A 13,169-nucleotide genomic window follows, 5' to 3' on the forward strand; every position below is an offset into this window, starting at 1 on the left:
CGTGGTTTGAGGAGATGATAGACAGGAGTTACAGAGATGCAATCACACCTAAGAGGCAGGATTAAGGTAGCTAGGTTACATTCAGGAGAGGGAAAGGGAACAGGCAGTTAGTACTGGGTACTCTTGTGGCTGTAATCTGTTGAGGGGGATGACCTACCAGGGACTAGCCACAACGATCAGGTCTCTGACCTGGAGTCTGGCCTTGAGATGGTAAGGAAGGGAAGAAACGAGCAGTTGTGATGGGGAATTCCATAGTTAGGGGAGAAGATAAGAGGTTCTGCAGAAGAGATCAAGATGGTATGTTGCCTTCCAGGTGCTAGGGTCTGGGAAATCTCTAATAGAGTTCACAGGATTCTCAAGAGGAAGGGTGATCAGCCAGGTGTTATGTTCCATGTAGGAACTAATGATATGGGTGGGAAGGATGATGAGTTCCTGCAAAGGGAGTTCAGGGAGTTGGGCACTAAGTTGAAGTCAAAACTTCCAAGGTAGTAATCTCAAGATTACTACCTGTGCTATGTGCTAGTGGGGTTCAAAATAGGAGGATAATGCAGCTTGACACATGGATTCAGATTTCTGGATCACTGGGATCTCTTCCAGAGAAGGTAGGACCTGTATTAGTAGGATGTATTGCATCTGACCTGGAGGGGACTAACCATCTTGCGGGAAGGTTTCCTAGTGCTGCTCTGAGGATTTGAACTAATTTGGCAAGGGGATGGGAACCAGAAGAAGGCAGCAGAGAATAGCGCAGAAGGTGGAAAGGTTGATGCAATATGTAGTGACTTTGAGGAAGGACAGGCAGTAGTGTGCGCATAAATGGATAGGTTTTGTCCCTCTGAGACAAGGAAAAGATGGCAAGATAAGGGAAACATGGTTGACAAAAGTAGTAAGACAGCTGGTTTGAAGGAGGAAGCATCAAAGGTACTTTGTTCTTGCTGCTGCCATCAGGGAAGAGGTGTAGGTGCCACAAGACTCGCACCACCAAGTTGAGGAGCAGCTGCTAGCCCTCCACCATCAGACTCCTCAACACCCAACTCAATCAGGGACTAATTAAGGACCCTTACTTTTGCACTTCATTGCTTTTTTTATTCTCTCTGTATGATGCAGTCTGTTTACATTTGTTACATTTCCTATTCTTTATTTATTTACATGTGTACAGTCTTTTTTTGCTCTTCCAAAAAGTGGCAATTCTGCCTCACATGCAGGAAAAATTCTCAGGGTTTTATGAACTCTGACAATAAATCCAAAATAAAAATCTAAGATTTACAAAGCAAAAGTCAGGAAGGGCACATTGGAATTGTATGGAACTTTAGAAAGGACTTGGGAGAGCTAGAAGGGGGCATGAGAAGGCCTTGGAAAGTATGATTAGGAAAACCTCAGGGCATTCTAAGCATGCTTAAAGAGCAGTGGATGATAAGAGTGGAGGTAAGACCACTGAAGGATAAAGGAGGCAACATGGAGGCAGAGGAGGTAAGGGAGGTCTTAATTGAATACTTAGCTTCAATGTTCACCAGAGAGGGACCTTGGTAAATTTGAGGTCGGTATAGAACAAGGTTGTATGCTGGAGCATGTTGAGGTTAAGGAGGAGGAAGTGTTGGGTGTTCTTAAAAACATTCAGATTGGTAAGTCCCCAGGACCAGAAAAGATATACCCCAGGTTACTGCAGGAGATGAGAGAAGAGATTGCTGGGACTTTGGCAATGATCTTTGTAACCTCCCTGGCAAGAATGGAAATACTGTAGGATTGGAGAACTGCAAATACTATCCCTTGTTTTTTTAAAAAAAAATAGTAATCTGGAGGATCTTGGGAATTATAGACCAGTGATTCTTGCATTAGTGGTGGGCAAAATATTGAAGAGGATCTGAAGGACTGGAGTTATGTACATTTAGAAAAATAGCCTTCTTGGGGGATAGTATAACTTTGTGAAGGTTAGGTCATGCCTCATTAAGGCTAATTGAATTTTTTGAGAAAGTAACAAAAGAAATAGATGAAGATAGAATGGTAGATGTGATGTAAATGGATTTTAGTAAGACATTTGAAAAGGTCCCCCATGGTTATCTCATTCAGAAAGCCATGAGGCATAGGGTCCACGGAATCTTGGCTGAGTGGATTCAGAATGGACTTGCCTGCAGAAAGCAAATGGTAGTAATAGATGAAACATATTCTGACTGGAGGTTAGTGACAAGCGGATTTCTGCAGGGATCTGTTTTTGGAGTTCTGCTCCTTGTGGTTTTTATAAATGACTTAGATAAAGAAGCAGAAGGATGAGTCAGTATGTTTTCTGATGATACGAAGATTGGTGTGGTGGATAGTGTATAAAGCTGTCATAGAGACAACAGGATATAGACAGGATGCAGAGTTCAGCAGAAAAGTGGCAGATGGAGTTCAATTGAATAAGTGTGAAATTATGCATTTTGAAAGGTTAATGGCAGAATTGTTAACAGTGTGGAAGAACGGGGGACTTTGGGGATCCAAATCCAAAGCTCTATCAATGATGCCACGCAGGTTGATGGGTAGGAGAAAAGGCTTAAAATATGCTGGATTGAGGTCAAGAGTTATGAGGTAATGTTGTAGCTCTATAATACTCTGGTTAGTCCACATTTTGAATATTGTGTTCAGTTCTGGTTGCATCATTGCAGGAAGGATGTGGAAGCTTTGGAGAAGGTGCATAGGAGATTTACCAGAATGATGCCTGGATTGGAGAACGCTTCTTATTAGGCAAGATTAACAGAGCCAGGGCTTTTCTCTTTTGCATGAAGAAGGATGAGGGTGATTTCATAGAGATCTACAAATTATGAGAGGTATAGATAGGGTGGACAGCAAGCACTTTTTTTCCTAGGGAAAGGGTAGGAAAGTTTATGGGAGATGTCAGGGGTACTATTTTTTTAAAAACGTGTGATAAGTGCTTGGAATGCATTACCAGGGATGGTGGCGGGGGCTTATACAATGGGACTTTTAAAAGTATCTTGGAATCAAGAAAATGGAGGGTATGGGTGTAAGGTAGGGGAAGGTTTCGTTTGTTGAGTAGATTTTTATTGGTGAGCACAACATAAGCCAAAGGGCCAGTACTGTGCTGTTAGACTCTATGACAGTCAATGACTCAGTTCAATTTAAGTTTTTGCTTGGTGGGCACTCCATTATTGGAACACACAGTCTTATGTAGTGCATAGCTTTGGGCCAACTTAATTCAATTACCCTTCCATAAACCATTTCAACTTGTTCACTGCAAGAAATTGACATTTGGGATGGCTCCATGGTAATCAGAGAGGACCAGGAATTATTGAGAAGTCATGAGTTGCATGGGAGAATTAGGACAGGTATGAACGGAAAAGCTGGTGCAAGGGAGATAAAAGAGCTTTTTCCATAACAGGAGTGAGCAATCCAGAAGCATGAATAGCTCTCTCTGTGTCTGACTTTAGTGAGGAAATAGATGGTTGAGGTTTAACACCATATGGCTCCCTGTTCTTGAAATATCACCATGATATTTGTATCACAGCATTAATGGGTTCATTGGCATGAATCTCTGCACCTGATGCAGACCCCTGCATAGCAAAGTGGCATGGCTAGCATAGTGGCTGGCATAACACCATGACAATGCCAGAAATCTGGGTTCAGATCCATTGCTATCTGTAAGGAGTTTGTACCTTCTCCCTGTGACCTGCATAAGATTCCCCTGGCTGCTACAGTTTCCTCTCACCCTCCAAAAAAGGATTGTGTTGAGGGTATTATTTGAGGGTAATTAAGTGGTGCAGGTTTCAATGGCTGGAATAAGCTTCTACCATGTTGTAAATAAAATATTTTCCTCCTTTGCAACACTAAGGTGTCAGCCGGTGGGAAGACTCCATAACCAAGCTGACCACCATTTCCAACTGTCCTTCATAGCTTGACTGAGAAGACAGGACTTCATTGCTTAAATAAAGTGAAAAATTATGGTGGTTTTTATTTAATTGAGTCTGAATGACAGGAGGCAATAATTGTGCATCTCTTCTGCAGTACGCAGCCAAGGCCCATGGAATGGTAACAGTGATGTTGAATGGATCCACAAATGGCAACGCCTTCAGAAATGGCAGGTAATAATTGGCATCAATGTGACGGAATGACAATGAGCTGAGGTTACTGTCGGCCTTGGGAAAGTTCGATGGATAAAGCAGCGGAATGGAGGTCAGTTTCCCGCCACCTCTGGCACGAAGATCCAGTATGGGTATTACTGTCCTTCACTTACCATAAACATTCTGCTGTGAAGCACAGTATAATGGTAAGGAACAGTAACAGCAATGTTTAAGGTACAATCAGACTTCAGAATGAAGGATTACTTCTGACCCAGAGTAGCTGCTGAGCCTTCACCTCAGCAAAGCCCTGGGCATTTTACTCTCTGGCTGACAGCAAAAGTAAAGTGAGAACCAGAGGAAATACTCACATTGGATATGCAATTGTTTGACCAAAGCAAGTGATAGGACAGGAACATTGCTTACCTATTACATTAGGTCCTTGGCCCATCTGATTTTGCTGACTCCCAGCAGAGTAATCCAGTTTCCGATTTCTCTCTTCTTCCTTTCCTGTACCCATGCAGATTCCCTATGATTCTTTGGTCACTTACCTGCACCCAGGATCATTTACAGGAGCCGATTGATTTACCTCATGTCTCTGAGGAATGTACCACAGCACACAATGGAAACCCACAAGGTTACATGTAAAGCACCCAATGAAAGGATAGGACCAGAGTTCTTCAGGCAATGGTGTAGCAGCACTAACTGCTGCACCATGATCGTCCTGGCAGAATATCACCAGGCGGTTCCCTGAGGCATTCGGTTTTCAGTCTTGAAAAACACAAGAAATGCAAATGCGGAAATCTTGAGCAGACAAAGAATTGCTGAAGGAACTCAACAGGCCAGACAGCATCCATTGGTAGTAATGGTCAGGCAAAGCTTTGAGTGTAGATTGTTTATCAAGACTAATATAGAACAGATAAAATTAAATACATAAAGGGGAATAGAGATGGAAGGTGGGCCCAGAGGTGATAGAGTTTAGGAGAGAAGGTGTGAGAGGTGGAGAGACAGATGGAGGGGGAAAACCATCAAGAAGGGAAGGCAGAAGAAAAGAAAGAGGGAGGAAAAATAAGTACAGGAGTAGGTAAAGAAGAGATGGGAACAGGGGAATCAGATAAGAGTGTGGGATACCTAAAATTCGAGAAATTGGTGTTTATGCCATTAGGTTCAAAGCGTACTTTGTTTAATTTCCTCATAAATGACCCAGTTGGAGTTAATTTAAGATGATACAGTGCCAGTGTTGGCAGTAGCTGCAAGGTTGGATAGGACTGGCTACAGGAAATTTTAAATGCAGTTGTGATTTGAACAGGCAGCTGACAGATTAAATTAATTGCAAGGAAATGGAACAAGATTCCCATGGGAACAAAAATCTCAGAAAGGATGAGAACTCAAATGGGGATGAAATAAATTTTGCAGGTCCAGCTTGGCAATAAAGTGAAGCCATCACAATTGTCTGAGTCAAGAGGGAAAAAATAATCTAGTTTATTAAAAATCATTTATATGTGGGATGTGCAACATCGATGCATAACTATGAGGAATTTCCTTGTACTTTACAAATGATTGAGCCCTGACAGTTGCAATAGTGTGAACTCTTCTTCTTACCAGTGTACAAAAGGAAATGATTAAATCAGAGTGAGACAGTGGAAGAATTGGATTATGTACAGTGTGCATGTTCTCGCTGAAAACAGAAGGCTGAGGTTAAAAGATTTGACTTTTGCTTCAAGAGAGTCTCCCTAACAAAGATCATGATGAGCCTGTTCACAGAATCAGAAACAGAGAACTTGAGGTTGCAAGAAGAAAGTTCAAAGATAATCTGCAAAAGAAAATGTTTTTTGCAGATTAAAACCTTTTGAACACATTGAAGATGCATCCCTCATGAAACAAGGACATGGTTTGATATAGAACACAAATCAGTAATTTCTACATAAATATCTAAAGATAACCTTGCACTCAATGTCATCAAAACTTAAAAGAACTGATTGTTGACTTCAGGAAAGCCAGAGATTTACAATCCAGTGATCATTGGGGGATCAGAGGGTGAGGAAATTTTAAGCTCCTGGGAATCACAATCTTGGAGGATCTTTCCTGGACTCAACACCAATGGCATCGAGAAGAAAGCACATCAGTGCCTCTACTTCCTCAGGAGTTTGCGGAGGTTTGGTATGACAACAGAAAAACTGGCAAATTTCTACAGAGAAATGTGTGATGGAATGTGTGCTGAATGACTGCATCACATTCTGGTATGGGAACCTCCAAAAGGTAGTGGATGCAGCCCCTGACATTACAGGCAAAACCCTTCCCACTATTGAGTGCATCTACAGGGAACACTGCCGTCGGAGGGCAACAGCAATCATCAAAAGCCCACACCACTCAGCACACGTTCTGTTCTCATTAGGAAAGAGGTACAGGTTCCACAAGACTCACATCACTAGGTTCAGGAACAACTGCTACCCCCACCAGACTCCTCAAAGACAAACTCAATTAGAGACTCATTTAAGGACTCTTACTTGTGCACTTTATTGATTCTTTCTTGTCCTCTCTGTATTACACAGCTTGTTTATATTTGATGTGTTTACAGTTCTTTATTTGTTTACATGTTTACACCACGCAGAGTTTATTTTTTGCACTACCAATTAGTAGTAATTCTGTTGTGCCCGCAGGAAAAAGAGCCTCAGGGTTGTATTGATGTCATATATGTTCTCTGACCATAAATCTGAGATGTGAATCTGGTAAGGTTATGATATGCATCTTTGAATTGAGACTCAAGAAACTGGAGGTGCTATGATCTGAGAGTAAGAGGGAACATAACTAGAATAAAGAGAGAGGGATGGATGAGACAGGGTCAGTTCACCTGTCACTTACCAAGTCACTTACCCTGTCTCTCCCCTTTGCTGGCTACCTTCCATTCATGCTGATGCTGAGTTTCGACCTGAAACATCGATAATTCCTTTCTCTTCAAGGTTCTGCTTGACCTGAATTTCTCCAGCAGGTTTTTTTTGTTGTCCTTAAACTGATTTGAGGATACAGTCATGGGTTTATTGATACTCATTAGTTATCAAGTTGATATCAAAAATTTATAAAAGAAACTGCAACCCACTTGAAGGCCGTTTCCACTTGAACCAGTTTGGTTGATTGTGTTATTTATTATCTCTACTGATTATATTTTCTTTTCTCTCCTCTCTCTCTAGTATTTTTCGTGAAATCGAACTTGAAAATTTAGATAAGAAAGTGACCTCAGTTCGCCTCTGGATCATCGACAGTATCGACGGGCTTGATATGTGAGAGATTATGCTTTTGTTGTCTTCTGTACTTATCCCATTTTAATTTTGCCCTTTTAGAATGGTAATGCCTGTTGATTTCAAAGGTGAAACAATTGAGAGATGGCATATATGCTCTAAATGGAGAGATAAAGGCTAAATTGTTGTAGGAGGGGGACTGCCAGATTAAGATATTGTGGAGCCTGTAGCAAATATTTTAAAGGAGCCCTAAATAGTGCCGGCTGGTGCATGCACAGTGAGAGGGTAAGCACTTACACTGAAATCGCCCTTACACTAAAATCCTCTCCCTTCCCAAAACTTAATTACACATTTTGTTAAAACAAAATTTACAGCAGCAGATGGCTGGCAGCATACAGGATCAATGCCCGTCTTCGTTCCCCTTAATTCCCCATGCAGCTTGAACTGCTCTGCCAATATCAGCACCAGGAAATACAGTGTGGTTCCAGCTGCGTGGGGAATTATAGGTAATGAAGATAGCCATTGATCCCGTATACTGCCAGCCAATTTGGACTCCGGCCATTTCTAACCTTTCATAATATATAGTCTGGACTGTGTCCATGGGTAAACTATAGTACAAACCAGATGGTGGTGGGGTATGAAATCAGTCCCTGAACACTGGGACACAGAATGGATGTGCTTGTTGGTAGTCCCTGGAGTCCAAATGGAATTACAAAGGCATGAATGGAGGTGACTTGAAATATATAGAAAACAGAATCCTGTTCAAAATTACTGCAGTCATTTGCCCCCAGAATGTTGGAGCCACCTCAATGGTTGAATGTCTGTGCTTGTTCTGACTGAAATAATGAAAGCCACGTTAAATGTAGTCAAAACTTCTTTCTATAGAAGACACGTTTACTTCTACATTTTTAAAGGGAAACAATTAGCATGTGTATAAAGCCTTTCACAAATTCAAGAGGTCCAGAGTTTTTGCCAGTCAAGCCCTTTTGAAATGCACTTACTGATATAATTTAGTAAATGACCTTAGCCAACTTGAGCATGAGCCAATCAAACTGCAATATGTTAACGACAGTCTGTGCTGATTGGGAATCCATTCTTTTTGGGGATGTGTAATTGCATCCAGGGTTTCACTGCCCTTGCCCCCTGTATGGGATCAATGGCTGTTTTCGTTACCCATAATCCCTTATGCAGCTGGAACCACTGCGTTTCCCTGGCGCTGACATTGGCAGAGCGGTTCCAGCTGCATGGGGGACAATGGCCATTGCTCCCACAGCGAGCTGCCGAGGTTAAGCCATGTTCATAACCATGATTAAATTTAAGGTTGTTTAAAAGACAGGTACATGATCATTAGAGGGATATGGGCTGAAGGAAGGCAAATGGGATGATCTTCGCAGACAATTTGGTTGGCAGTGAAAGTTTTGGCTGAAGCTCCAGTGTCAGTGCAATGAAATACTTTGATTCTGCAAGATTTATCAGGAACTTTTCCAATCTTTTTATTATTATTATAATTTATAAACACATACAGTTCAAAGAGATATGAAAAATACATAGTAAATAACGAATTAATACAGAGATATTAAACAATAATATTGCAGAATAAAAATATATCATAAAAAAAATTTTAGATCAGTTTAGAGTATGAACTATCTCTAAAAAAAATGATATAATTAATAAAAATATATTAAAAAAAGAGAGGAAAAAACCCCAAAAAGGAAGAAAAAACAAATCTGAATTAAAAACTTAAAAAAAAACCTACCGATATAGCTAAATCACGCCGATCACTCCGATCTCATCTAACAGCCCAATTATCATACATAATCATAAAAAGGAAACAGAGCCAGATCAACTCACCACAAATGAAAATATTGAATAAATGGTCGCCAGGTTAACTCAAACTTAGAAGGGGATTCATAGACAGAGTTTCTAATTTTCTCTAAATTTAAACATAGTATAGTTTGGGTAAACCATTGGAAAGAGATTGGGAAAGAGAACTCAACCTTCATATTTCCAATGAAAATTGGAATAAAATTCTGCGACTGGTAAACTCCTCTTCTCTATGTGCAAAACATTCACTGATACAGTTTAAAGTTGTTCATAGAGCTCATATGTCTAAAGATAAACTCCATCGTTTTTATTTTCATATCGATCCTATATGTGATAAATGTCAATTGGAAATAGCTTCCCTTACACATATGTTTTGGTCCTGTCCCTCTTTACAGAATTATTGGAAGGAAATTTTTTCCATTATATCTACCGTTTTGAATATTGATTTACAACCACATCCCATTACTGCAATTTTTGGATTACCTATGATAGATTTGACTTATTTATCTCTTCCTGCGGATCGTATGATTGCTTTTCTTACACTAATGGCTAGAAGATCTATACTATTGAATTGGATTTATCAGGAACTAAAACAGAAAAGGAAATATGAGAAAAATCTTGCACTTTCCCACAGTCTCTTCCATTTCCTCTGTTTCTTAATGAAATTGCATTGATTTAGTGACTTTGAGAATGGAGTGAGCCTGAGAGGGGACAGAGAAACAGCTGGAAAGTCAGGCAAGAAAAGTTGTTGGATAAATTGGCTACTTTCTAAAGCATGATCATTTGATTCATTGTCTGAATTACAGGAGTACAAATCCAGATTAAAAAGTGGCAACTTTGCCTCTTTCCATGCCTGAGAAGGTGCCTGTAATGAAATCTTTGATTTGTTTTAGTTTTGCCATGCCAGATAATGAAGTTAAGAAGATAACTGCATAAATTAATATTAAACTAAATGTCTTAGTAGGACTAGGAGACCTGTGTCACATCTGGTTAAAAAGGCAATCTAGGAATCCACATGCTTTATAGTGACTGCAAAAAAAAAATCTAAGAACCATTGAAAGCATAATAGCAGCCTGGTTACAAGTTTTAAAGCAATGTCCTTTCTCAGTCCTGCCCCAAATATGATTGTGTAATATTAAAAATCTTCATCTTGCATCTTTTCAGTCCCTTTTTCAGTTACAATTTACAAGCCAGTGGGAATGAATTGGGATTTATCCTTTGTCCTGCATTCAGCCTTAATATTTGATTTACAGGGAATCCTGTGGTATTAGCAGCGTGGCAGAATTAGAATCGATTCTGAAGAAGAAAAATATAATATACACTTGCAAAGATAACTATAGGTGTGTACCGCATGTTTATATTTCAAGCTTAAAACATCTCAAAATGTCATTCTGAGTGTGCATTAAGCCATTCTATATATTCTCACTGAATTGAACCAAAGGTATTCACTCCTTCACCAAATCATTCCAATTTTGGAAACCATTCTCCATCAGACTACAAGTATATTCAGAAGTAAAATGGAATTCTGGTCTTATTCTAAAGAGGTTTTGAATATAACGAGACACATCAGTTTTACAAAACATTGCTAAAATGTAAACTCGATATCATGTTCTTCTTTGATCACTAAACCACAGGATGGATATATTGACCTTGGTGGTTGTGCGATGTAGATTTAAGAGAGCAATATGGATGACTAAAAATGGGGGAGAAGTGAATAAAATTTGCTTGAGTTTCTTGGCATAGTGAATAAGGATGGAAGGGAAACAAATGGAAGTGTCATGGGACATATGGAGTTTAAGGAGAAGGAGGGGCTTGCTGTCTTGCAATGAATAAAGGTAGACAAATTCCCATGATCAGATATGATATTCCCCCGAACCTTGAGGGAGGCAATTGCTGAAATTGCAGGGCCCCTGGCGGATATATTCAAAATGTCCTTAGTCATAGGAGAGGTGATGGAGGATTGGAGAGTAGCTCATGTTGTCCCGCTGTTAATAAGGGCTCCAAAAGTAAACCAGGCAATTATAGGCCAGTGAGCCTGACTTCAGTTGTATGTAAATTATTTGAAGGTTTTCTAAGAGATGGGATATATAGCTATTTGGACCATCATCAGCTGCTTAAGGACAGGCAGCATGGATTTGTCATGTTTTACAAAACTTGTAGAGTTTTTTGAGGAAGTTACCAAGAAGGTTGATGAGGGAAAGGCTGTGGATGTTGATTATATGGACTTTAGTAAGGACTTTGACAAAGTTCCACATAATAGGTTGGTTTAGGATACTAAGTATACATAGAGGTTGCAAAATGGATTTGAAATTGGCTTAGTGGAAGAAAACAGAGAGTGGTGGTGGATGGTTACATCTCAGACTAGAGGTCTGTGTTGAGTGGAGTGCTTCAGGGAATTGTGTTAGGACCATTATTGTTTGTTATCTATATGAATGAACTAGATGATAACACGATGAATTGGATCAGCAAGTTTGCTGATGACCCAAATATATGAGGCAACGTGGACTGTGAGGAAGATTTTCAAAGCTTGCAGAGGGATCTGGATCAGCTGAGAAACTGGGCCAGTAAATGGCTGATGGAATTTAATGCAGATAATTGTGAGGCTTTGCACTTTGGAACAGTGTATTAGTGTAGGATCCACACAGTAGATAGGCCATTGAGTAGGGCGGAGGAGCAGAGAGATCTGAGAATACATATACATTGTTCCCTGAAGGTGGCATCGCATGTGGACAGAATTGTAAAGTAAGCATTTGGCATCTTAGATTTTATAAATCAAAGTACTGAGTATAGAAGTTGGGATGTTATGTTGAAGTTATTCAAGTCATTGATGAGGCCAAATTTAGAATATTATATAGAGTTCTGGTTGCCCAGCAGCAGGAAAGATAGCAATAAGTCTGAAAGAGTGCAGAGAAGATTTACTAAGATCTTTCTGGGTATTCAGGAGTTGAGTTACTGGGAAAGATTAAACAGGTTAGAACTATACTCTTTGGAACAAAGAAGAATGAGATTTATAAGATTATGAGGAGTATAGACAGAGTAGATATGAATAGGATGCTTCTATTTAGAATGGGGGAGATAAATACGAGAGGTCATAACTTTAGGCTGAAAGGGGAAAGGTATAAGGGGAACATTAGGGGAAAGTTTTTCACTCAGAGAGTAGTAGGAGTGTGGAATGAGCTGCCATCTGATGTGGTGAATGAAAATTCAATCTTGAATTTTAAAAATAAATTGGATAAATAAATGGATAGGAGGGGTCTGGAGGGTTATGGAATGAGAGCAGGTCAATGCTAGTTTAATTGGTCGGCACAGACCAGAAGGGTCGAATGTCCTATTTTCTGTGCTGTAACGTTCTATGGTTCTAAGGAACAAACTATTTGAACAATTTATAATGGATCAGATTTTGCTGGCATAAATGTAGAAAAATGACTCCCTCTTTCAGGGGAATAAAAGAAAAAATATCATCTCCACAAAATTTGAGCATAGGTCATTTGGGAGATAAAGCAAAAAAACAATTTATTGTGCACAGTGAAATGGAACTCATGACCTCAAAAGCCTGTGGACAGACCAAAGCTCCCGGCAACTGGGAGGACTGATCATGTTATGCACGTTCTGAAATAATCACAGGAGAGATTGTGTTAAACTCATGCCAAAGCATGAACAGCTAATTGTCCTTGAGTCACACAAGCCAGTGAAAGTGTGAAGATGAGTGCATGAAAAGACAAGTTTCTTCCTTGTGTAATTTTTAGATCTCTCTCGCTTCTCTTTTTGAATATTTTATTTAGAATTTTTCAGATGTATAAAATAGCCCCATCCTCCCACCATCTCCTTCCTACCCAATAACCCTAAAAAGAAAGGAGATTTAAAGAAACACAAATGCAATCATCTGCCAATAATCAGAGTGACATCACCACAATGAGCCACGAGAGATTCAAATTTTTAAACCCATTTGATCTAAATAAGGGCTCTGTACTTTCTGGGGAAAAAAAATAATTGTCACATAAATTATACGTTATTTATTTCCAGTGGAATACAAGATTTCATTTCCATATGCCATCTCTCCAATCCC

The 13,169-nt window shown here is 39.8% G+C and overlaps 1 protein-coding gene across 2 annotated transcripts in view; it reads left to right on the forward strand.

The window, feature by feature from the left end:
- The window catches only part of LOC138757916 (ADP-ribosyl cyclase/cyclic ADP-ribose hydrolase 1), a 37,552-nt gene that overhangs the window by 10,891 nt on the left and 13,492 nt on the right, over positions 1-13,169 (forward strand). The window contains exons 6-8 of one of the 2 annotated variants that reach the window (XM_069926031.1): positions 3,991-4,067; positions 7,232-7,321; positions 10,357-10,443. In XM_069926031.1, coding sequence (XP_069782132.1) covers positions 3,991-4,067; positions 7,232-7,321; positions 10,357-10,443 — 254 coding nt within the window. The remainder of the gene's footprint in view (positions 1-3,990; positions 4,068-7,231; positions 7,322-10,356; positions 10,444-13,169) is intronic. The other variant, XM_069926032.1, reaches the window with a different exon arrangement.

Source organism: Narcine bancroftii, chromosome 3 (assembly GCF_036971445.1).
Source record: "Narcine bancroftii isolate sNarBan1 chromosome 3, sNarBan1.hap1, whole genome shotgun sequence".
NCBI classification, from domain to species: domain Eukaryota; kingdom Metazoa; phylum Chordata; class Chondrichthyes; order Torpediniformes; family Narcinidae; genus Narcine; species Narcine bancroftii.